Below are 26,672 nucleotides of genomic sequence, written 5' to 3' on the forward strand. Positions count from 1 at the left end.
GAACAATTCTGTAGAAATTGTTAAATTGGAATCTAGTTTGCAGTGTAGACTTTCACTGAAAATACAGTAAAATATTATTTTTAATTAAAGAGATATTGACACTCTACCTTTTGTGAATCTCACCTTACTAAGTCAAGACTGTTGCTGTTGTAAAATCTTGACACTTTCATCAGAAGAATCATAGTTATTGTGTATTTCATAAATGCCAGCCACCATGCTGAAAGTGTTCCATGTATTGTTTTTATTTAACCTTTATAATAATGCTATGTATGATATAGGTGAAATGTTACCGAAGAAATTTCCTTTAAACATATCAAGAGAACTATTTCTAGTCCCACCAACAGCACAAATTTCAAATCTTTATATTATTAATACTGATGTACTTATGGATTAGTACATCTGCAGACATAGAAGAAAACAAAAGTAACTAGCTTAAACAAAGATTGAAGCTGCAATCTTGCCTTCGTTAGCATCAAGCTTCCAAATAACCAAACAGAAAATCAACATATCTGCCTTTGGTATTCATACAGTACATATAATAGTTCGCGATACTTATAGGATACATATTATGCTGTACCATTCAAAAGTAACAATCTAAAATACTAAAATCTTACTTTTAACCTTCTAAGTTTTTCAAATCTGCTGCTTCTTGAAACAATTAGTTCTTTGTAGAGCTATATGTAAATAGAAAAAGAAGCTTACGTCTGTAATAGCAGAAATACTAAGAAACGGTTTTCTATAATTTTAGAAGTTATGAGTTTAGTGAGTCTATTAGAAAGTTCTCTTATACATTCCTTTTACCACATTCTTTTGATATACAACATTTTGCTATAAAATCAGGAGAAAGATTGGCACAGGGATACCAAAGAGAAGAGGCAGAAAGATTAGGTGATATATTAAAATTGCACTTAATGATTAAGAAATATGTGATAAATATAAATACAGATCCCTAAAAAAACATGTACAATTCATTTTGAGTATGACAGTACGAAGACACTTTGTATAGCATATATATTAAGAAATATATGAAGGAAATTATTAATTGGTTATGGTAGAAACAACAAGGCTCCAACAAAACAAAATCTTGCTTGCATTTTTTCTCATACAAAACAAACTATAACTACTGACAGTTACAGTGACATAAAAAATACAAAATCATTTTTCATAGCAACAGTTATTTATATCCAAAATTGAAAAATATGGAATCCTTGAAATGAGAATACTAAAGTCTGGTTCAACTCGTACAAAGATATCAATTATACCAACCTTTGACAAGGAAGCACAGAGTCCAAATATATTATAGTGTATAAAAGCATGCATGTTTTTATTACTCTAATGCTACCTTAAACTCTACAATCTATCATGCAGTTTGAGTATAAAAATGAAATCAATAGAAACCATTTATTAAATATGTCAAAGAAATCAACAGTTTATCACAGTATTTAAGACATAGTGAGAAATGTAGGAAAGGTAAAATAGATTTTCTCAAAAAAAAAATTTTAAATAACTTGTTTTAGTTATAACAAAATAGACCAAGAGACACTTTAGAAAAGGACATGTGTAAAAATCAATTACTTCTGAATCAGGTCCCTTTTCAGCGCTTCACTGGTAATAAGGTAAGATAGCAATATAAAATGGCAGCAGAGAATCTGAATATTTGCTTATTTTATTTTAATGGACAGCAAAAATACTGTTCTAAATCAAAACTTTTAATTTGACTTATTATCAAAGTAGAACAGTATCATTATCTTTACACCATAAACTGTGCTTTGTTTGAAATTGGGAGGAATATTTATGTTCAGTTAAGATATTTAACTTTTTTTACATTTTTACACTCCATAATCTATGACACAGCCACAACAATATAATTTATCTTTCTTATGTTACTATAATCAGAAAAAAGCAGATGGACTTTAAATACTTCACGTAATACCATGGAAAGCTATTTCATGGTAAAGTATAAATCAAATTTTGTCAAATGTCTGTAAATCTAGATATGGTTAAAACCTAGGTAGAGATTTAATATCACTACCACTATAATGTAGTTGGTCATGAAAGATTACTTTCATAGCAGACAGAAAAGCAAAATGTTTTTATTATCTGACTTCTCTTATAATAATAAGGAAAAGTAGGTAGAATTTGGGGGTAAGGGGTCAAAGGGAATCCAGCAAATAGGACCTTATCAAAAAGATAAAAATATTATAAAATACATGTATTATATCCAGTGCAGATAACTCGAACTTTAAAATAATTCATTAGAAGTAAAAGTGTGTAATTGCCTTACCAGTGATTAAAAAACAGTTTTTATAAACATGTATAGCAAACAAATAAAATTACTTATAATGTAATTTTGAAACTTGGCAATCAAAGAAATGAACATCACTCACAATTAGCAAATGAAATTACTGTGTCACAGTAGTCACAGAGCTGTGTAAAAGTTTAAGTATACAACATACAAAATGTAAGCTTATACTGGAACAATTTGTAACCAAAGCTTAACCACAGCAAGATGTGAATTTCTGACATAATATTCTAAAAAACTGTACATTTCATTATGAGGAAGAGAAAAATACTTCTCTAACTTGAAAACTGCATTATATATCTGAAAAATAAAGCTATTTCTATATAGAACAAACAAGACTAACAAATTATCTATCCATGAAAAAGCATGATTTTATTTGCATTACAAAACAGTGCAATAAGTTGGGGGTTTTTTGTTTTTAATTTGCTGAAAGGTGTTTCAAGATTACTAAAGGACTAGAGCTGGAGACAAAGATTAGCATAAGTCTTTGGAAAAAAAAAATTAAATGACACCAAAACAACCTGACTGGAAATATTGAGAATGTTCACTCATTGTAAACAATGTCACCAATGTCACTGAGTACTTTGTGTAGAAATTATTGGGCATGAACCTGAAGTGCTATATAAACCTTCACCAAAAGACTATAAAATATTATTATTATTTAATTAAATGAATAAAGGCAAGCTATTTGAAATCTGGATTGTCTTGGAAATACAAAAGGGATGGTCAACGTACTTTTCCTATACACAGCACAGAAATACTTCTTTTAAAGGAAGGCCTGAAAAGCAGGTGGTTTTCAGAGAAGTTCAAGAAATTTGGTTTTTATTTCAAAATGTGTACAAGAGGCCAGATAGATGGAATGATGACAATTTCAGAGAGAGTAAAAGGAGATAGCTCCTAGGTTCCAGTCCCAGTCAAATGGAAAACTAAAAATATAAACCTGGAAAATCACATTTCTATTTGCAGAATTAAGCAATTTAATAGTTTTATCAGTTTTAAGATATAATGAAATTCATTATTATACTTTAAGATCCAAGTTAACTTAAGAAATAGTCATAATGTTTCTTTTCACTTATCAAAATAACTCCTTATATATTAAATCTAAATTTTAAAATAAAGGAGAACCATTTTGGGGGTAAAAAACCTACCTCGGGCTAGCCTCAGTTCACTGGATCTATGTCACATTGATTTATAACAGTTATTTCTTAAGGGGAGGGGGGAAACACACACAGATGCAAACAATTACTCTATTTTTGTAGGCAACAAGTGAGGTGGGTGGTAACTGAGAAATTTTTTTTAAATCCTGTCACAATATTCTGCTTTTTCTTAAGAAACCCTCCTCACACAACAAACGTTCGCCACATCAGAGAATTTCCAGGGCCCGAAGCACCACTTTGATTCCAGACCGCTGCAGGCATTAGCGGGAGGTAATTAGGGTAAAAAGTTCAGCCACAGTTCCATGTCTAGAGTCCTGCCAGAAATAAATTTCCTTTCTATTCACTGGTTTCTACTGTACCCTCCCTAAGAATCATATTGAAAACACATTTATCTTTGTAGAGTTTGTTCCTTTTCTAATTAACTTTATGGCGTTTACAGTGTTTAATAATTTAAAACGGCCCCAATAGCAGCAGTTTTTGCCTTTAATAGTGGAGGGATGTATTATCATTTTTCCTATACTGCTGCTCCGTTTGACGAGTGATTCACAAAGTATGCACTGCAGCTGTTCCACCGAGCTCTCTGGTCACCATATACCTAAGACTCATGTCCTTGTCTGGGAAAGGTGCACGAACCAAACTGACAAACAGATACATTCAGGATATGTTCTCTGAACATGTTTCAGGAAAATAAAATGACTAATCAGAAAACAAAGTACAGAATAAAACAACGTTTAAGCATTTATAAAACGGAAAAAAAAAGTCAACAGGGCACTCAGAATAGTGTTCTCCTTTTCTGCATCTCCACCCCCATTTCTCGCTACAAGCAGATTCAGATGCAAGAAAAGAGGTTTTAAATGATATTCCAGTTATCTCACAAGAACTGTTTTAACCTTCTTTGGATGTTGTGTTTGAAAACAAATATAAATGAATTTACCTGAATGAAAACAAAAACAAAAACTTGTTACAATAATTTTTTTCAAACAAAAGATAAAATCATTTAACATAAACATTTATCTCAAAAGGTTTAAAAACAAAACTAAGGAACACAAGCATGTACCAAAGTACTACGTAAATTAAATCTTGTTTCCAAGATAATATACTATTGTGTTAACTATATTATTGAAAACACAAAGTTTATTTTTTTAAATAGTAATTTGTTTATAAGCATAAGAAAATATCTCAAATGAGTTTTAATATTTTCACATTTTTTAGCAAGGAGTTTTACTACATATTTTCAAGCTACCTTCAAGCTATTTGGTCCTCATCATCCTAATATATGACCACTCTCACAAAACAACTAGCCACAACTTCCTATTTGTACTGGATAGAATTGTGCCCCACACCTCTAAATTTCATATCCTTCCCTAAACTTTGGAAAATGATCTTATTTGGAAATAGCGCCTTTGCAGGCATAATTAGTTAAGATGAGGTCACACTGGAGGAGCAGTAGTATTGGAAGTAGTTGTTGTTGTTATTGTTAGGTGCCAGCTCTTAGTGATGCCACGTACAAAAGAACCAAACAAACAGTGCCCAGTCGTGAGCCACTCTCATGATTGTTGATGGACTAGGGAGGGCAATGAATCAAATATAACTGGTGTTCTTATTAGAAGAAAAGAAAAGCTACAAGAGACCAACATAGACAAAACAGCCAATGACAATGGTGCGTCTAGAAGCCAAAGAATGCTGAAGATTACTGGCAATACCAGAAACTAAGTGAGAGACATTCTAGAAGGAACCAACCAAATCAGTATCTTGAGTTCAGACTTCTCGCTTCCAGAACTCTGAGAAACCAAGTTTGCATTTTAAGCCACCCAATTTGTGGTACTTTCTTATGGTAGCTGTAAGAAACTAATATAAATTTTGGCAGTGGGAAGTGGAATACTTCTGTAACAAATATCTGATACTCTGGAAGTGCTTTTAAATTGGGTAATGAAGCTAGAAAAATCTGGGGGTGCTTGATAGTAAAAGCACCTTGATTGCCTTGAAAAGATTTCTGGCAGAAATAGGAAACTAATGGCAACTCAGGTGAAAGCTCAGAAAGAAGTGAGATAAGTTTGGAGAGAGCTTCTACGACCTAAAAAAAGAGCAAACACATTGCTATCAAGTCGCATCCGACTCATAAGAGACCCCTCCTTGGGTTTCTGAGGTGGTATCGCAACGGAAGTAGATTGCCCAACCTTCCTTCCGAGGAGTGACTGGTGGGTTAGAGGATACATATATCATCATGAACAGACTGTTGCTAGAAACAGGATGTTAAAGGTGCATCTGGTGAGGCCCTGGAAGAAATGAGGAACATGGCAGAAAAGCAATTTTTATTATAAAGTGGTATAGAACTTGGCTGAATCATGCTCTATTGTTTTGTGTAAAGTAGAAGTTGTAAGCAAAGAACCTGGATATTTAGGTGAGACTTCCAAGCTAAATGTGGAAGGTGAGGCCTAGTTTCTCCTTGCTGATAAAAGTAAAGAGATAAATTGAAAGAATTGTTAAGCAAAAAGGTATTAGCACTTAATGATTTGAAAATTTCTTAAACTATCCAGATAATTTGATGTAGAAAAAAGACCAAGAATGTGGCCTAACTAAGTTAGGTATGAGACTTACGGAGCCACTTCAACCATCCCAGGAGAAACACTGCCAGGTTGCACTGAAGGGGACTAAGATAACATGAAATGAAGGCAGACTGTCAGACTTCTGGGATTCTACAAACAGGAAACAGCTTGAGAAAGTCAGTGTTACCCTTCAAAAAAAAAAAAAAAAAAGGTGGTGGTGATGAAGAATGAAGCCAGGGGTAGCTGGGAAGCCCACAAGCCCCAACAATGCCTTTGTCCCCAAGTGTTCAGGTGTGGTTCCAGAAGGCAGGATCACCATCTCCTTGACTCCAGAGGATAAGGCTGCCTCTTCCACTCCAGAGTACAAATCTTTTCCTTTATGGTCAGTATGTCCTATGCTCTGTTTAGTGAATATTTGCCTACCTTAAAATGATGAAGATATTTCTACACATTATTTTCCAAAATTTTTTTTTCCCCTTCACATTTAGGTCTACAATACATCTGAAGTTAATGCTGTACAGTATAATACAGAGGACAAGATTCTTCATTTTGCATTAGACTACCCATATGACCCAGAACCATAAGTAAAAAAAAAAAAAAAAAAATCATCCTTTCCCCTCTGTACTGCAGTGTCATGTTTACCATAAAAACATATGGATCTATCCAACTAAAAAGTGTGCAGAGGACATGAACAGACAGTTCACCAAAGAAGACATTCAGGTGGCTAACAAACACATGAAGAAATGCTCACAATCATTAGCCATTAGAAAGATGCAAATCAAAACAGTGAGATATCATCTCACCCCAGCACTAATAGCAAAGTTCAAAAAAACAGAAAACAACAAATGCTGGCAAGGGTGTGGAACCCTCATACACTGCTGGGTTGAACTATAAAATGGTGCAATCACTGTGGAAAATGGTATGGCACTTCCTTAAAAAGTTGGAAGTAGAAATACCATATGATCTAGCAATCCCACTACAAAGTATGTATCCTAGAGAAATAAGAGCCATGACACGAACAAATAATGTGCACGCTCATATTCACTGCAGCACTATTCACAAGAGCAAAAAGATGGAAACAACCTAAATGCCCATCAATGGAGGAATGGATCAACAAACTATATACATACACACAATGCAATACTATGAAATGTTAAAAAAAAAAAAAAAAAAGCGATGCATCTGTAAAACATTTCATAAAATGGATGAACTTAGAGGGCTATTATGCTAAGTGAAATTAGTCAATCACAAAAGGACAAATATTGTATGAGACCACTACTGAAAAAAGTCAGGAAAATGGTTTCACAAAAAAAGGAATATTCTTTGATGGTTAGCAGGGGTGGGTGGGGACGGGAAGGTAAACCACTAACTGGAGGGTGGTGTTGTTATGTGCCGTCAAGTCGGACCCAACTCATAGCGACCCCTCCTTGGGTTTCCTAGGCAGTATCGCTATGGAATAGATTGCCCCATCTTCCTTCCAAGGAGTGGCTGGTGGGTTTGAACCACCAGCCTTCTGGTTAGCAGTCAACTGCCTTAGGCACTATGCTACCAGAGCTAGAGGGCAGACACATTAATTTGGATGAAGGAAAATGTGGAAAAAAGAAAAAGCATAGTTTTCAGAGTTTGGAAACCAATGAGGTTAAGAATCTATTATTTTCTATTCTCACATTCTAGAACCCTAAGACACTGGAGAGGTACAACACACTGGTCTTCTCGACACCTATTTATATTATTGTTAAAAGTATTTGTTAAAGTTAATAGAATAAACCCATTCCAAAGGCAAAATGGTGTCCTCCAAAAAGAAAAAATATATATATATGGCTCTGTTTCTGGATTCTTTATATGTTCTATTAATCTATTTGCCTATCTTTACGCTATTGTGGTGATAACTTACTTAGTGTTACTTCATAAGGTCTTGACATTAAGTAGTGTGACCCCACTAACTTTATTCTTCTAGATGGCTTGGGTATTATTGACTTTCATATGGATAACCATATACATTTTGGAATCTGATTCATGACCTTGAAGGACATAAAAAACACTAATCATAAAAATATACAGAGATAAAGCTTACATTAAAAGAATTCCAACAAATGATTAAAAGAAAAAAAAATGGGCAGAAGACTTGGATAGGTCCTTCAGGAAAAAATTACATCAAAACAGTCAACAAACATAAGAAAAGGTATTCAACTACATCAGTCATCAGGAAAATTCAAATAAAAACCATAATAAATACTAATATATACCTGTCAGTGTAACTAAAAAAAAAAGTCTAACTTTTGAGGGTTGAATTGTATCCCACAAACCAATATATTCACGTTCTAACCACCAGTATCCACTAATGTGACCTTATTTAGAAATAGGGTCTTTGCAGATGCAATCAATTCAAGATGAGGTTACACTGGATTAAGGTGGACCCTAAACCAATGACTGATGTCCCTCCTAAGAAGAGGGGAATATGAACAGAAGATGGAAAGAAGACAGACAGATATGTGAACACAGAGGCAGAAACTGGAGTGACACCTTGGTCTCAGACTTTAGTCTCCAGAACTGTGAGAGAATAAGTTTTATTGCTTTAACTCACCCTGTTTGTGGTACTTGTTACAGAAGCCCTAGGAAACTAAAAAACTGAAAATGTCAAGTTTCCACAAATAGTAGTAAATTGGGACTCTGATGTAGCACTGGTAGGAAGACAAATTGATAAAATTAATTTAGAAAGCTGCTTGCCAATATCTGAAAATGTAGAAATCCCACTGCTAGGTGCATAAATCAAACAGAAACAGCATGCACGTACACCAAAAGAAACATGCAGAAATACTCCCCGGAGCACTACTCCCAGAAAACTGTACTTACTACAGTTACACTGTACTTATTATCCAACTATTTTAGTTATTTGTTTATTGTTTTGCTCTCCAATGTCAGCTCCATCACCGCACAGATTTCCGTCTCCTTAGATCAGGGTTTCTCAACATTGGCACTACTGATATTATGGGCTGGATGATCAGAGCTGTCCTGTATATTAATTATAAGACATTTAATTGCATCCTGGACTCTACACACTAGATGCAAGTAGCACCTTCTTCCTCCTCATCCCCCAAGAGTGATGATAAAAATGTCTCCACCCAGTACCAAGAATCCACTGGAGCTCAAAACTACCCTTCCCCTCTCCTGCTCCTTTACGAACCATTGCCTTAGATTACTACTGGATTCCCAGCATCTGTAAGAGTAGCTGACACACAGTAGGCACTGAATGAAAGAATAGAACTTGAACAAACCATTAACATGGTTGTCGAGGATAGCTTCATAGACTGCTAATACACAGGAAAAATGTGTAATTCTAATCATCTACCTACAAACAGGGAGCTCTGGTAGCATGGTGCCTAAGGCATTTGACTGCTCACCTGAAGGCTGGCGGTTCAAACCCACCAGCCACTCCTCGGAAGGAAGGTTGGGCAATCCTACTTCCGTAGTGATACTGCCTCGGAAACCCAAGGAGGGGTCGCTATGAGTCGGGGCCGACTCGATGGCAAACAACAACAACCTACAACAAGAGCCCTGGTGGGACAGTGGTTAAGTGCCTGGCTACTAATCAAAAGGTCAGCAGTTTGAACCTACCAGCTGCTCTGCAGAAGATGTGGCAATCTGCATCCATAAAGATTCACATTCTTGGAAGCCCTACAGGGCAGTTCTACTCCGTCCTACAGGGTCACTATGCATTAGAATCAACTCAACTGCAAAGAGTTTGGTTTTCTTCAGGTTCCCTATGATCCAAACAATGCCTTTCAAAGAGTCAGTTCTATTTACAGCTAAGTAAAATAAATCCTTACCCTCATGTAGAAATCTCAAAGATAAATTATGTCTAATTTTCACAAATTTCAAATTAGTAGAGTCTTTATCACTGATGTCTAATAGGGATGGGATAGTTGTTGTTTGGTGGTAGTAGTTGCTGACGAGTCATCACTGACTCATAGTGACCTTCGAATGAAACACTGCCTGGGACAGGATAGTAAAAGATACTAAATTGTCCTGAAATCACTACTGCTATTAGAGTCAAACAGTTTAAATTCTAAACATAGTTCTAACAATTCCTAACCTTTAGGAAAGCTTTGTACTCTCACTGTAACTCCATTTCTTCATTTATAAATTTGGAAAACTGAAAGTTCCTCCCTCATAGAAGATTTCTGAGTAATAAGTGAAATAAGCAATGAAAACACTTGAGACAGTGTCTAGAACATAGTAAGTGCTCAATAAATGTAAATCATTTATCATGCTTGTTGTTACTGTTATTGTAATTGTTTTTCCTTCTTAGACAAAACAGAAAAAGATATTCAAATAAAGAAGTTCTTTGAGACTGCTGCCTAAATAGCAGGATAAATGATTTATAGCAATCATTTTTAAATTATACATACAATGTTCAAACGTGTTAGCCCAGTAGCAGATTACTTACATCTCCCTGAGGCTGTGTTGTAGTTTATCCTATCAATTATATCCACATATTCTTTGACAGACTTAAACTTTAGTTAAAGCAAATTAACTTTCTCAATTAGTGAGATTTAGCAAGGTTTTGTTCTGGCTAAAATCCATATCGCTACATGAATAAAAGATTTCCCAAAAGAATTGTTGAAAAATATTCTATTTGGAAAATGTTCTGTCTCTCCACAAAGAATTGCTAAATTTTCTTCTTTAATTTTGTCTTTAAGATATTCACAAAACCATCAATGATCTCTTTTCAGGTTTATTCACTGTGCACATGCCCAGTCCCTCCAGAAGTAGAATACGCGTGCCTGGATGGAATTCCACAAAGTCAGAATCTATGCAGATGTTCTTTCCTTTTTGGTTTTCCTTTAATTTGCAAATCTTGTAATCTAAGCCTGAAGTTGACTGAACCAACATTTAAACCAGTACAGCAGTATCAGCCAAAAACTCAATCTGTTTTCCATTTATATGTCAAGACTGCATCCTTTTTGGTGGCTGAAAAAACTGTTGTTTTGAAATGATTACACAGAGAAACTGCAAGCCTTTTAGTAGCTTTATGAACTGGTTCAAGATGGAACACTTTACTTTGAAAATCCTTTCGTTTAACTTGGAGAGCAAAAGGCAAAACAACTTTAAATTCCTACCTTTGTATTTTTAACTATATACTAAAGTCTTCTTAAACGATATGACAGCAAAGTATCTGCCCCCAAAAAAGCTTAAAACAAAGCAAAGTTGGAGCGGCATTGTTCACTAAAAAAGATAATGTCTGCACTGCTATTCAAAGAGACTCATTAAATAAAGACACGTTTCTTCTACTGAGCACCAGGAGGGCAGGAGGGATGCATTATAAAAGGGGCATGAGAAAATGCTGTGGTTGATGGATATACTTATTATCTTGATTGGAGTGATGGTTTCATGGGTATACACATTTGTCAAAATTTATGAAACAGTACATTTTAAATACGTGCAGTCCACTGCATTTCAATTATGCCTCAAGAAATATATAACTATATAAACATGAGCTTCTGTGGGGATATAAACAAGTTACCACTTTCCAGTGGAAGTGAAGAGCTATCCTAGCCTGACACACCTGAAGCACAAATACCAAATGGCACTCCAATGGCCTTACTTCCTACCCTTCATAACTTCTGTGACTCAGACAATGCTCACACCAAACTCGCCATTGAGTTGGTTCAGACTCATAGTGACCCCCATTGGGTTTCCAAGGCTGTAAATCTTTATGAAATCAGACTGCCTCATATTTCTTCCATGGAGCAGCTGATGGATTCAAATGACCCAACTTATGGCTAGCAGCCTAATGCCTTTAACAACTATTGTTGTTGTTCTGCGGCATCGAGTCAGACCTGACTCATAGCGATCCCTCCTTGGGTTTCTGAGGCGGTATCACTACGGAAGTAGATTGTCCAACCTTCCTTCCGAGGAGTGGCTGGTGGGTTTGACCCACTAGCCTTCTGGCTAGCAGTCAAGTGCCTTAGGCACTACGCTACCAGAGCCTTAACCACTACAACACCAGAATTCCTTCAAAAACACTAGGTGTATCTAACAGGGACCAAACACTAAACTAAACACTTGAAAAAAAGTGCCTCCTTTAATTCTACAAGAACCCAGCACAGTTCTATTCTAGTGCCACTTTACAAATGCAGAATCGGGCCCTCTGAACTAGTGAATAGTTTATTCTAGTTTATAGAGCTAGCAATTCATATCCAGGTCTGTACCTCCAAAACCTTTGTTCTTTCCTTTATTCCATACTTCTCTTCTGGATTCAGGAGTGTCAATGAATATTACAGTGTAGCAACCATAGGTTAAAACCTATGTATGAAGAAAAGTACAGAACATAAGATCAAAACCAGATTCAATAAACATAAATATCAGTGCAGGCAGAGTGCCTCTTAGATTAATACTACAAAGCTGCCACTCAAGACCCAAAACGTCAGCCAGAGCATCATAATGTCAAGATTTGTTTGTAGGTTTCTTCCTTCAACTCTTCGTTATAGACTATACTGTGATGATCTCTCTTTGTATCAGATATCTAAGAATTCTAAGATTTCCTGGCTAGTAACTTAGAACATGTAAATGGATCTGTAGATCTGTATATGTAACAAGAAAGGGAGAAGCTTCTCCTAACAGACATAGTCAGAAAGAGCCCAAAATTATACCTGTGGCCCAAAGCAAGGTTGGAGCAGCATTGTTCAACACAAAGGAGAAACAAGCCAGAGATGTAATTTAACATTTTCTAGTAGCCACATCTTAAAAAGTGAAAACTAATTTTAAAAATATGTTTTTCTTCAACATAATGTATCAACAATATCATCACTTCACAAGTGGCACAAGCCAGGTTTCAAGTGCTCAACAGCCAGATGTGCTTGGACAAAACAGGAGGGGGATTTCCAATCCACTAATAAGTACTTAGGGAGCTCTGGTAGCATAGTGGCTAAGGCACTTGACTGCTAACCAGACGGCTGGTGGTTGAAACCCACTAGCCACTCCTCGGAAGGAAGGTTGGGCAATCCTACTTCCGTAGTGATACTGCCTCAGAAACCCAAGGAGCGGTCGCTATGAGTCAGGTCTGACTCGACGGCACATAACAACAACAACAACAACAATAAGTACTTAAGTGTACAGATCCTAATGGGAACTGGTAAACAAGAAACACACCAAGAAAAGAGATACGCTCTCAACTCCTTCTAATGAGGGAATTTCAATAGTTACTTTCGGAATAAATAGTTACTTTCAGAATAAAGGTTCAAAAACTAGTGTGGATTCATTCTCATGGAACTTCTATTAAAATCCAGTAGAATCACATGAGTCACATGGCAATCTTTAGCTCTTGGACAATATAACTCTTTGCAGTCCCACTATATGGAACATATACTGTAGTAAAATGGCTAGACAGATTTTAACAGATTTGTGGCCATTTCTTGGTCTTGACAAGTTTAAAATCGGGTAACAGAGAACCAAACCTCACACAAATACCTTCCTCCTCTTCAACTTACCAGCATCCTCTGACACAAAAGCTTACAAAGCTGAGCATGAGATTCTAAGATCAGGTAACAGCACAGAATGGTAAAAAAAAAAAAAAAAAAAAAGTATATTAATAGAATATTTAGTCAAAGTAAAATCATAATCTGGAACTATATGCCAAGTTACAGACCTATTATTCAGTGAATCCCACAATCACTAATTCCAGACTTCCAATTTAGTTCATGGCAAGCTAGGTTATTTGGAGCAACCTACCTGCACACAGACAATAAATAAAAACCTAAATGAATGATTAAAAATATTTTCATAAAAATATGTTTTATTATGATAAATATACAGGGTCTAAATGTAAGTAAGGTAGAAAACCCAAAGAGGTAGGCCTGCTTTTGCCAGGGTGTTGTTGTTGTTATGTGCCGTCGAGTCGGACCCAACTCAAAGCGACCCCTCCTTGGGTTTCCAAGGCAGTATCACTACGGAAGTAGACTGCCCCATCTTCCTTCTGAGGAGTGGCCAGGGTTGATTTGCCAATCCAAAGAAACAGTTCTGTAGCTACCTAGGGCTAATAGTGCAAAAATAAAAGTCCCCATTGACATCATCAAAAAACACCATACATATTAAGCTGAAATCATAAAACACAAGACCTTCAGGATGAAGGTGATTAAAAGTAAAGGACTGTGGTCAAGTTTTGTACCCTCTGGTGGCTTGAGAAAATCTCTGACATGTAATTTGGACTGATGTGGTCCCAGACTACTATGTTATGCACGCCCTTAACAGAAGCAAATGAAAATTCTTTCTGAAGGAACATACATCATCCTAGAGCTCTAATTATTTTTTTTAATAGTTTCAAATAATATAATGACTGTGTAGTCAGAGATAGCCAGATATATAAGGAAATAAGCCACTCCTTGGAAGGAAGATGGGGCAATCTACTTCTGTAGAGATACTGCCTCCCCAACCCAAGGGAGGGGTCGCTATGAGTCCCAAGGGAGGGGTCGCTATGAGTCCCAAGGGAGGGGTCGCTATGAGTCAATGGCACATAACAACAGCAAGAACAAGACAAAAGAAAGGAAGGGAGGGAGTGAGGGAGGGACTAAGTGCACTGTCTGCTTAGGGGACACTGAGTTTATGTTAACGATGGTGGAACGATTTGGAAAGGACAGCAAGAATAGTTGCACAACTATTATGAAGATGCATAATAATATTCACATAAAACTACTAAAGAAACAACAACAACAAATCAAAGCTTTTTATTTTAATAAAAACACCCAGAAAATACATAGTATATTTTTCACATATAACATGTCCATGTAAATAATGCACGCATGTATATAATGTGCGTGGTACATACAGGAAACTAACGCACAAGGGTTTGTAATATCTGCAGAACCCTTATAGTATAACACACATGCTACTTGCATGAAAATAAGGTAGATGGAAAATTACAAACAGCCCAACACAATTACATATACATGTATGCCTCATTTGTTGTTGTTAGTGCTGTTGAGTCTATTCTGACCCAGTGCCTCACTGACTTACTATAATCTGTTCCAGAAAACTCTGCCACTAAATGAAAATACATTTCATTTTCATTACTTTTAATGGGGAACACTGTAATGAGTTGTATACCAACAGTGATTTAGGACAATAACCACTTTATTTCTCATGAAAGTATTTGTCTATACAAGGACTTAAACATTAACATTCAGAGGAGCATTATTTGTAAAAGCTCAGTCCTGGAAACAAACTAAAGGTCATCAACAAGGAAATTCTGGTACATTCATACTACATATCAAAAACCAAACCAAACTCACTGCCATCAAATAGATTCTGATTCATAGCGACCTCCACTGGGTTTCCAAGGCTGTAAGTCTTTACAGAACCAAACTGCCCCATCTTTCTTCAGCAGCGCGACTGATGGGTTCAAACCACTGACCTTTTGATTAGCAACCAAATGCCTTACCACTACATCACCAGAGCTCCTGTACAACATATCAGTCAGTAATACAAGTAATGAACTACTTACTGACACAGGCAACAAGATGGATGGATCTCTAAATAAATATGCTGAATAAAATAAGCTAGACCAAAACAAAGGATATATATTTATAGGATTCCATTTAAATAAACTTCTACAAAGTGAAAATTAAACCACAGTGACAGAAAGTAGATCAATGGTTGCCTGGGAAAGAGAAGCAAGGAGGGATGGGAGGAAGAAATTATAAGGGAGCATGAAGAAATTGTGGGAGTGACAGATATGTTTATTTTCTTGTTTATGGTGATAGTTTTTTGAGGGTAAACATAAGTCAAACTTGACATACTGTACATTATATATATATATCATTATATGTCAGTTATGCTTTAATAATGGTGTTAAAAGTGTATGTGTGACTCACATACTAAAATTTTTCTGCTATAATTTATAATTCTCAATGGGAGAATAATGCTAGTATATCAAGGAAGTTGCATTAACAAAGTTCACATTTTAATGTTGTGTGCTGTATGTTAACAGCAATTGAACGTAAAATAAACTAGCCCAGATGAATGCAAAACGTGAGGGATTATACTCTTCTTGGTTCAGTTTTGCAAAGTGGTCAAGCTTGAAAGTGCTTATAGTATGTTTCTCTCAAATCTTTATCCATTGGACCTACATACGACCATTTTGGTAGACCATTTGAGATCTGCACCAATTTCAGGATTACAAGGGAATATATGACAATGTCTGTAAGTATCATTTCACATACCACTCGGTATGTCAATAGATTAGATGCTATATTTTAAAATAAACAAATAGCTTCCCCATAATTACAAATTTACATGATAATATAATTATCAGTTTACAATAACAGGCTAATCTTGCCCCCTGAGATTTGTTCTAGGCATTTTTAAAATTGTGAGTCAAGGATATAATATCCCTCATATGAAAACTAAAAATTTGTGTTAAGTGATTAAGTGAACTTGATTCATTATAAATATACATAATTAATATTCATGCCAGTGACCCTTTTGACTAAAGGCAATCTTGTAATTTCCAAATATACAAAAAACACCCCATCTGTGTATGAGATAATTTAGTTAAAAAATTGTCTGGGCCAAACACATGCAGAGAGGGCGTGAAATTTCCCTTCACAGTAGTAACTAATGCCATCTTTTTTCCTTAAGATTTCACTACCTCCAAAATCAGATAATAGCTGAGAAGGCCCTGAGCAATAAAAGATGGATCCTGCTCACAAAGGATTCATGGTAACATCAGTTGGGACCCATTAACAAGTACAAAAACAATCTCATCCATCATAGATGAGACATGTTTTTTTCTATCCATTTTTTCACATATCCTTGCACAAAAGCACTAGATATATAAATGACTCACCCCTCACTATTGTGTGGACCTCTATCCTGGTGACACTATCCATCGACCTTCACATAAGTAAGTTCTCTAATAAAGCCTTGTCTGATCAATAATGCTTCCACTGCCTCTTTTCTCAGAATCCAGTCCGTGTCCCTCAGAGCCACTCCCGCTGCTGATCCAGTGGGATATGACAAAAAGGATCATGTCTAGCATACTCTGGTAGCTCTACGATAACACTAAAGTACAAAGGCCCATAAACCACTCATGACATTAGGTCTTCTAGTATGCTGACCCATCTCATATTAAAAACCTTTATGTCAGTTTGAGCTCTCAGCACACATGGTATCCCTAAGATGTGAAAACCATTCTTTGCAAGCAGTCAAGACAGCCACATAGTAATGGTGGAGGAAAGAACTAGACTAAAAAGCCAGAACACCCATGGAAGACCTGGAAAATACCAGAGAGATGAGCAAGCAAAAAACTTCATGCCTGATGGAAAACCAAAGAACTGCTGAAAACGCCCATGTCAAAACAGACTGGAATTAGCATAAATCTATTTCAAAGCCTGCAAAAGTAATACACCACCACCTCCATCCATTGACTATCGAGTAAATTCCAACTCACAGCAACTCTACAGGATAGAGAAAACTATCCCATAGGGTTTCCAAGGCTGTAAATCTTTACAGAAGCAGAATACTTCATCTTTCTCAACAGAGCAGCTGGTGGGTTCAAACTGCTGACCGTTTGGTTAGCAGCCCAATGCCGTAGCCACTGCACCACCAGAACTCCTTGAAGTCATACAGCAAAGATGTAATTCCATCAGACTCACAAACGTGACAGGAGAAGAATTGGCCAAACTGGAAATGCTTAATATCACATGTAAGGTCTAGGGAACATTTTGTGACAAAAAGAAAAGTCACATACTAAGCAATTTCTATTCTAGTTCTAATTAACATAACCCATATTTGCTTTAAACAGAAGTTGAAAAAAAGTTTTTTCAGTACCACTTCTCAGTACCATCTCGGGACAATGAAACTACATTTAATTTTCACATAAGTAATGACTGCTTCAGGGCAATGGCTTCCAAATAGTAGTCCACAGACTTCTGTCAACCCAAGATGACATTTTTGGCATGTTGTAACAAAATTAGAAAACTATTAATATTGTGAGCTAAATGTATTCTATGTAATTAACAAATTTCAATTTTGAAATCAAGTCCTTCATTCTATTGTACTATTAAAATTCTTTGTTTTCTTCAAGGTAAAAGTAAGCTGTAACAGACAGTCATTATGTTTTTAATGTTCTTGCAAGGCAAAAAAAATAAAAATTAATTTTCTGATTGTTAAAATCCAAACGCTTGGAAACTATAGCCATAGAGTACTCTCTATAACAAAAAAATGAGGTATTCCCAACCAACTGAGATTAAGAAATTTTCTCTCACTTCCAAGCATTTCCTACGCCATATCATGAGACAACTAAATTATATCACCTTCAAGGTACTTTCCACTTACAGTATTCTATGATTCTCACATTGTAAAGGTAACATAATATGTATAATTTGAGCTCATAACATATTGGACTGAACAGTCTTCAACGTCTGCAGTCAGCTATTAAATAATGTTACACTTTGCTGTTATTCATAGTAGCCAACAAGATCCTAACCATAAATAGCAACATTCTGGGAACTGTTCAACATATAACACACAATGAACTTTGGTTTCCTAAGAGTATATACTCCTTAGACAATGTCCACATTTCTACTGCCTCCCTCAAATTATTACACAACATACTGGCTTAATCCCTGGATCAGTAGTCCCATAAACATTATCTTCTTCCAAAACCTTAAACAGCTTTAACCTTAAATGGAATGATGATGGTACAATCTCTCACAATAATAACAACCACAAAACTAGGATGCGGAAATCAATGCCATTTTAATTTGATTGTCATCATTGCAACAGAGCCAGTTTTTTCCATTTGAGGCTAAGTGCAATATGTTTATTTCTAAAGAAACGATAAGGGAGGATGTATTCTTTCCATAGCTATTGTTCTCCTCCTTTAAATTATAATTTATGAAAATAAAAAGTATATATCAAAAAAGAAATTCTTATTGGCTTTTCCCAAGAATAACTACCATTTACAATAGTTATTGTAAATGGGCAATGATGTTTATATGAACAGTCAACAAAGTCCAATCCAGCCGCTGCTCACTAACACAGTTGCCAGGGGACAGAAAGCAACGACGACAACCTGTATTTCTTTCATGAGAGCGTAGGGAGGGGCCTACAGTTTTATACACTACTGACTGAAAAAGATGTCAACACCCAGGTGCAATACATGGGACTCCTCCTATTAAAAGCAGTGCTCATGCAGAAAAAGCCAAATAACATTCAACAAAAGGACTAAGATAACTGCGTAACAAGCTTATGAATATTCATGTAGTCAAAAACAAATTTTCTGGCCCTACGAAATAAAAGACACTGTGTTATTTTAATACATAGAAGGAAATAGTCAGATAAGATAAAGTCTACATTCTCAAAGTGCATGTGACATTAAACAATGTCTCCTAGCATACACCACATAATCACGTATGGCATTCTCCATCTCTATTCGACTTACGTCATCACTTCTATTCTTGCTGTCTCTTAATTACTCTTCTACTCTATTATTTCAGTTTTTTCCATTTACCCACTGAGTGTTTACTCACTTTCTGCCTATTTATGTCCTTCAAACTCAAGCCTTTTAATTCAAAGTACATGGGACACAATCATATTCTTTGACACTCTGCACTATTTCTTCAAGTGCCTCCCACTTTTTGTCACTTTATTAAAAAATTAGGGGTAAGGGAGTTCTTGCCCTTTCTTGAAATTATGTTAAATTAGATAAAAGTAAGCATTTTTCTTTATTAAATAGTGTTTGTTAAATTAGCTACCTCTATTTTTAAATACCCATGTCCTTTGTATATTACTGCTATCATGTAAAGGTAATCCCCTTTTTGGTAGTTATTGTAAATGGTATTGATTTCCTTATTTCCTTTTCAGCAATCTCTTTGCTGGTGTAGAGGAATCCAACTGATTTTTGTATGTTGACCTCGTATCCTACCACTATGCTAAATCTCTCAATTGTTCCAGCAGTTGTTTTTTCGTTTTGTTTTGTTTTGTTTTTTTACTGAGTCTCTTAAGTTTTCTATGTATAGGATCATGGTATGATCCTATATGAGCTACCATGATCCTATATGAGCTACCATATAGGATCATATCATCCGCAAATAGGGATAGTTTGACTTCTTCCTTACCAATCTGGATGCCTTTGATTTCCCTTTCTTGCCTTATTGCCCTGGCTAGCACCTCCAATACAATGCTGAATAGAAGCGGTGATAGAAGGCATCCTTGTCTGGTTCCTGTTCACAAGGGGAAGAGTTTCAGTCTCTCTCCATTGAGAATAATGTTAGCTGTTGGTTTTGCATATATGCCTAAAGGTAATTCACTAAACAATGTGTTAAAGTAAAGAAATACAAAATTGGGGAGGTATCTTTCTACCTTGAAAAACTGATTAACTGATTAACTATGTTCCATTTCTGTAGAAATACTGTTACAAATATGTATATAACAAAAACTTTTCTAAGAAGTTACTGCTTAAATATAAACTTAAACATTAAACTCCGTATTTTTTTACATAATAAAAAAAAAAGATTAAAAACATTAACTCCCTTTTTACTTAACTATTTTTCATATTTTTAGGAAAACCTGCAAAACCAGAACCTGTGTCAAGTGCAAACCTGTACCACCCAAACAAAACTCACTACTGTTGACTAGACTCTGCCTCATAGTGACCCTATGAGTGGAACTGCCCCACAGGGTTTCCAACACTATAAATCTTTATGGAAACAGACTACCTCCTCTTTCTCCCATGGAGGGCTTGCAGGTTTAAACTGCTGACCTTTTCTTTAACAGCTGAATGCTTTAGCCACTGCACTATCAGAGCTCCTTGGAAATCTGTCAGAGAAGGAAACTCAAATATTTGTCACTATCAAAGACAGAAAACTTGTAAGACCTGGAAAAACAAGGCAGTCTCATCAAGTTCTGGTTGTCAAATGTTTTCCTGTGTGTGTGTGTGTGTGTGTGTGTCCGTGGGTGTCCGTGTGTGTGTGTGTGTGTATATATATATATATATATACACACACACACATATATGTATATGTGTATATATATACACACACACACGTTAATATATACAAAACATTTGGAAAGATCATGATTAAAAGATTTGAAAAGTTCATATTAACAACATATATTGTGATACTCTTATTTAAAATTTAGGTTAGCTCTTTATTTCCATTTTGCATGTTAAGTTTCCTAAAAGGTTGTGAAGGAAGGGTGAAAATCTAATAAATATCTACAGAAAAGACTTACTTCCCAGCTTTTCCTGAATCTAGGAGTTCTGGAGTTACGATGTGGTCTAACTAAAAGGACACTAGCCATTGTGAGATCATTGGGGATCTCTGGTGGTACAGTGGTTAAAGTATTTGGCTATTAACCAAAAAGGTCAGTGGTCTGAACCCACTGAAGGAAGATGAGGCAGTCTGTTTCTGTGAAGATTTACAGCCTTGGAAACCCAATGGGGGTCGCTACAAGTTGGAATCAACTGGATGGCAGTGAGTTTGGTTTGGTTTTTGGAGAAATAGGAGTCATATTCTTAGGATGTCAAAGTCAAAAAGAGCCTATTAATGATATCATAGAAATATTTCACTAGCTCTAGATGGCCTGTCTGAACAATAGTTTAGCTTAACTAGTAAAAAGTGGTCTGCCTTGAGCATTATGCTCTTTTAAGAACTATCTATATGGGATCAAATTGACAATGGCAATTTGAAAGATTATAGGAAACTTAGGGGGCAGTGAGTTTATGTTAACAAGGGAGGAACAACTGAGAAAAAGAAGGTAAGAATGACTACAAAACTCCAAGAATGTAATCAATGATACTATTTTCTAGAAATTGTTGAATTGGTGTGTGTTTTCCTGTGTATATTCACAACAACAAGAAAACAAAAAAAAATTTAAAGAGCAAAAAAAAAAGGAAGATATTGGAATGATAGTATAAATAGTTCATTTGTAATCATGGTTCAAAGACTTTTTTTTAGATGTCCTTACCCAGAAGATCCAATGCTCTTACAAACACCAAGGAGGGGTCTTTTTTCAGCAAAGTTGTCAGACTTTTGAGTACCTGATAGGGAGCATAAAATAAAATGTAAACTTTGAGAAGTATTCTTGTATACCTCCCATTATTTTAATACTCTCAAAATATTTACAGCTGAAGACATAGCAAAATAGTCATTCTCAATTGATGTAATTTACATACTTGCCTGAAGAAAAAGTAGAAAACCTAAATAAACCTGTAAGCATTAAAGAAATTGCACTAGTATTTTAAATCTTTTGGTTGTTATTGGTAGGAAAATACTTGCAAACCACATATCTGACAAGGCACACATATCTAGAAAACATAAATTACTCCCAAAACTCAACAGTAAAAAGACAAACAATCCAATCAGAAAAGGGGCAGAGAAATGAAGAGACTTTACTGAAAAGAGTGTATGAAAGGCAAATAAGCACATGCGAAGATGCTCAAAGTCACTAGCCATTGGGGAAATGCAAATTAAGACCATGATGAGCTATGACTAGACACCTATTAGTAGAGCTAAAACAAGAAATTGTGATAATAGCAAATGTTACAAAAACGCAGAGAAACTAGATCTCTTATGCATTCCTTTTGGAAATGTAAAATGGTACCGTCACTTGGCAAAACAGTTTGGCAGTTTCTTAAAAAACTTAATATGCCTTTACAATACTACCCATACTACAACAAAACATACCTCGAGAAATATAAATTAAGTCCACATGAAAAAAAAGTCAGATGTCCTTCTCTAGATGAACGTTATTAACTGTGGTACATCCCTACCATGGAATACTACTCAGAACTAGGAAGGAACTATTTACACACAAAACAATTTAGATGGACCTCAAGGGCATTATGTTAAGTGAAAAGTCAATCTCCAAAGATCACACATATTGTGTAATTCCACTTATATAATCTTGAAATGGCAAAATTATTATAAAGATGGAGAACAGATTAACAGCTGCCAAGAGTAAAGGATGGTGCAAGGAAGGGTGGGTATGACTATAAACGGTTAGTAAGAGGAAGAACTTTGTGGTGATGGAATAGTTGTCTATCTTAATTGCAGTGGTGGTTACCGGACTTTACTCATATGAAAAAATGGCATAGAACTATGCACACACATTGTACCAATGTCAATTTCATATTTTTTATACTGTTGTGATGGTGTAGTGCCTAAGGCATTTGACTGTTAACCAGAAGACTGGCGGTTCAAACCCACCAGCCACTCCTCAGAATGAAGACTAGGCAATCTATTTCTGTAGAAATACCACCTCAGAAATGCAAGGAGGGGGTCGCTACGAGTAGGAAACAACTCAACAGCAGAGAGTTTGGGTTTTGTTTGTTATCTTTATGTAAGATGTAACAATCAGAAGAACCTATGTAAAGGATACACAGAACCTCTCTGTAACTCTCTGTAAATCTGTAATTATTTCAAAATAAGAAGTTTTACAAATAAAGGATAGAATAAAAAGAAAAAACTGCTTGCTAGGATTAAACTACTAGCATTTTTCTGTAATATTAAACAAGTGAGATTTTGCCCTTATAAAAGGTATCTTCTATCATATTAAAATTACCTGTCACCGGTTACCACTACTGAACATTTTGGTCCAGAAAATAAGAAAGAAATTCAGATAAAAAGGAAGAAAAATATGGAACAGAACTTCAAATTCTTTTCTTTCTTTAACTTTTTATTGTGATTTGAATTTTACAGAGCAGATTTGTTTTCCATTCAATAGTTCACACACATTTTGCTGCATGACATTGATTACGATCCCCACAATGTAACAGCTCTCTTCCCACTTCTTCCCGGTGGTTACCTTTTCCCTGCGGCCTTCTTTCCTGTGCATTTCTGCCTCTCTAGATTTCTTCCTGCATAAATGCTTCCCTTCTGACCTCCCAATGTTGACTGTCTCCCTGGTGCAACTGTTCAGCTCATAGGCCTATCTATTATTTGGCTCAGAGTTAAGCTTCGGGTGTGAGTTCAGTTTCAGGCCTGAATAGTGATTAGGGTCTCAAGGGTTTCACCAGTCCCTGTCTGACCAGTAATCCTGCTTTTGAATTTCCACCTTTTTCTCCCTCTCTATCCAGGATCTCCAATGTAATCCCTTTCTGAGTGGTTGGCATTGGTCGTCAGAAACCACCTAGTTCTTCTGGTTTCAGGGTCATGTAGGCCGAAAGCCCCATGCTCAGTTAGTCCTTTGGACTAATTGTTTCCATACATCTTTAATTTTCCACACTCAGCTTTGCTCCAGATGAGGAGAGATTAATAGTTGCATTTCAGATGACTTCTCACAAGCTTTTTTACTTTTTATTTTTGCAGTGTTCCCTACCCTTCCCCCCTCCGCCCGCGCTTAAAAATGCACAAGCTTTTAAGATCCCACTCACTATTCACAACAATAGGATGTAGAATAATGTTGAAAACTTCAAATTCTTAAAGAATCCAGATTTACTGGACCTATTGAGTCTAGAGGAGTCCTTGAGGCTACGAATCTGAGTTGTTCTTCAAACTTTAAACTGAAACTATTCCCTGAGGTCACCTTTACACGAAGGAACAATTTAATCCAAAGAATAAAGATTGTTACCCTTGAGTTTTCCATTACTTTTTTAAAAAAAAAATTATGTAAGACCAAATGTTCCATAGCTATTTTGAAGCATCGATGAGAAGGTTGGAGGCAAGGAGATTAAGTAAATGCAAGTGATAACTGTAAAAGATATAACAAGAATGTTGATACAATGTGAAGAATTGAACCATCACTGATCATTATGTCTGAAAACTGTAGAATGAGAGTGGGTTTGTTATGTGTATTTTCACCAAAAATAAAATTTTGAATAAAAATAAGCTGTCCATGTCTCTCTCTCTCTCTATATATATATATATATGTTGTTGTTATGTGCCGTCAAGTCGACCCCGACTCATAGTGACCCCTCCTTGGGTTTCCGAGGCAGTATCACTACAGAAGTAGGAATGCTCAACCTTCCTACAAAGGAGTGGCTGGTGGGTTTAAACGGCCAGGCTTCTGGTAAGCAGTCAAGTGCCTTAGGCACGATGCTACCAGAGCTTATATATACATATATATGTATATTTTTAGTATCTATTATTTATTAAATTCATCAACATATAAAAATAATAAACACCAATTTCAGGATAGGTATTCACTTCTTAGAGGACTAGGAAGGAGATTGATTTAGGAGAGGAGGCCAAGGGGCTTCAGCATTCTTAGCAGCAATGTTTCATTTCTTAGGCTGAATGGTAGGTAAAAAGAATGTATAATGTGATATATATCCTAGAGAGGTGAGAACCAGGATAGGAACAGATACATGCACGCTCACGTTCATCACAGCACTATTTACAATAGCAAAAAGATGGAAACAACCTACGTGCCCATCAGCAGAAGAGTGGATGACCAAACTATGGTACGTATACATACTGAAATGCTATACAGCACTAAAGAATAATGTAGAGTCTGCAAAACACTGCATAATATGGATGAACTTGGAGGACATCATGCTGAGTGAAATAAGTCAATCACAGAAGGACAAACATAGTATTAGTTCATTGTTGTGGAGGGTCAAGGAAAGGTTTTTATATATATGGAGGGAAATTTTTTTTGTTGGTTGCCAGGGGTGGGAGAGAGAGGAGGGAACACTGAAAAAAAAAATGCATTGACTCATGTCACTTTAGTTTTGTGTATTTCACTGTACATAAATTATATTTCAATAAAATGCATTTAAAAAAAGAATGTATAATGTTAATAACCCATGTCAATGAATTCTTCCAAAATTAATAAGGTTTAATCCACAGGAGGGCAGGCTAATAATTACACATTTAGATAGTGACCTGTGTTAATATAATACTTGTAAACTGTGATTATAACAATTAAGACTGAAAATTAAGTTAAGACAGGTACTATCATCCCATTACTCCAGACCATCTTATCAACATCAGAATATGATAAAGATCAAAACTTAAAACACAACCAGTGGTTTGTCTTACGAAATTCCCTATAATTACGCAAATTTGTAGAAGCTTATACCATTCAATCTCTTAATAAGAAGTCTCCAAGATTTTAAAGCAAATCCATGACTACATGTTGAGAAGGAATCAATAATGTCAAATGTTAATTTACATGGATTGTATGTTGTTATCCCTGCTAACAAATCAAACAGATTTCACAATTAACAATGTGACTTTTGATCCAAGTACATGTTACAGATTAACAAGTCCAAAAACCACAATAGTTATGGTCCAAGTGAATAACTGAACTTCATCTATCTATACAAGGCCAATTCTTCACTCCTACATATTTTACTAAGTATAATGTGAAATGTTTCACATCAATACCTCACCTTCAACAATCCCTATTTTCTTTTTCCTTCCTGGTCTTTACAAAGTCTTTACAGTTTGTACGTGAATTAAATATACCAATTTGATATTCTGATGAATGGAACATCATGCCTTTAAAATGCAAATAGTACTGGCAAGAATAGTATGATTGTTTTGTTTTTTTCCAAACCTGAATTGAAGAACTCCCATTTGTTTCCACTGACCTATTGGGGTATATTGGGAGCTCTGGTAGCATAGTGTCTAAGGCACTTGACTGCTAGCCAGAAGGCTGGCGGTTCAAACCCACCAGCCACTCCTCGGAAGGAAGATGGGGTGATCTACTTCCGTAGTG

At 35.8% G+C, this 26,672-nt stretch overlaps 1 protein-coding gene across 1 annotated transcript in view; it reads right to left on the minus strand.

Annotated features, from left to right (window-relative positions):
* The window catches only part of BCAS3 (BCAS3 microtubule associated cell migration factor), a 727,666-nt gene that overhangs the window by 565,571 nt on the left and 135,423 nt on the right, over positions 1-26,672 (minus strand). Inside the window, exon 6 of the mRNA XM_042781927.1 lies at positions 21,975-22,047. Within this exon, the coding sequence (XP_042637861.1) occupies positions 21,975-22,047 (73 nt within the window). The remainder of the gene's footprint in view (positions 1-21,974; positions 22,048-26,672) is intronic.

This window comes from Orycteropus afer, unplaced genomic scaffold, assembly GCF_000298275.1.
Source record: "Orycteropus afer afer isolate SDZICR_OR568_19922 unplaced genomic scaffold, OryAfe1.0 scaffold00196, whole genome shotgun sequence".
NCBI classification, from domain to species: Eukaryota; Metazoa; Chordata; class Mammalia; order Tubulidentata; family Orycteropodidae; genus Orycteropus; species Orycteropus afer.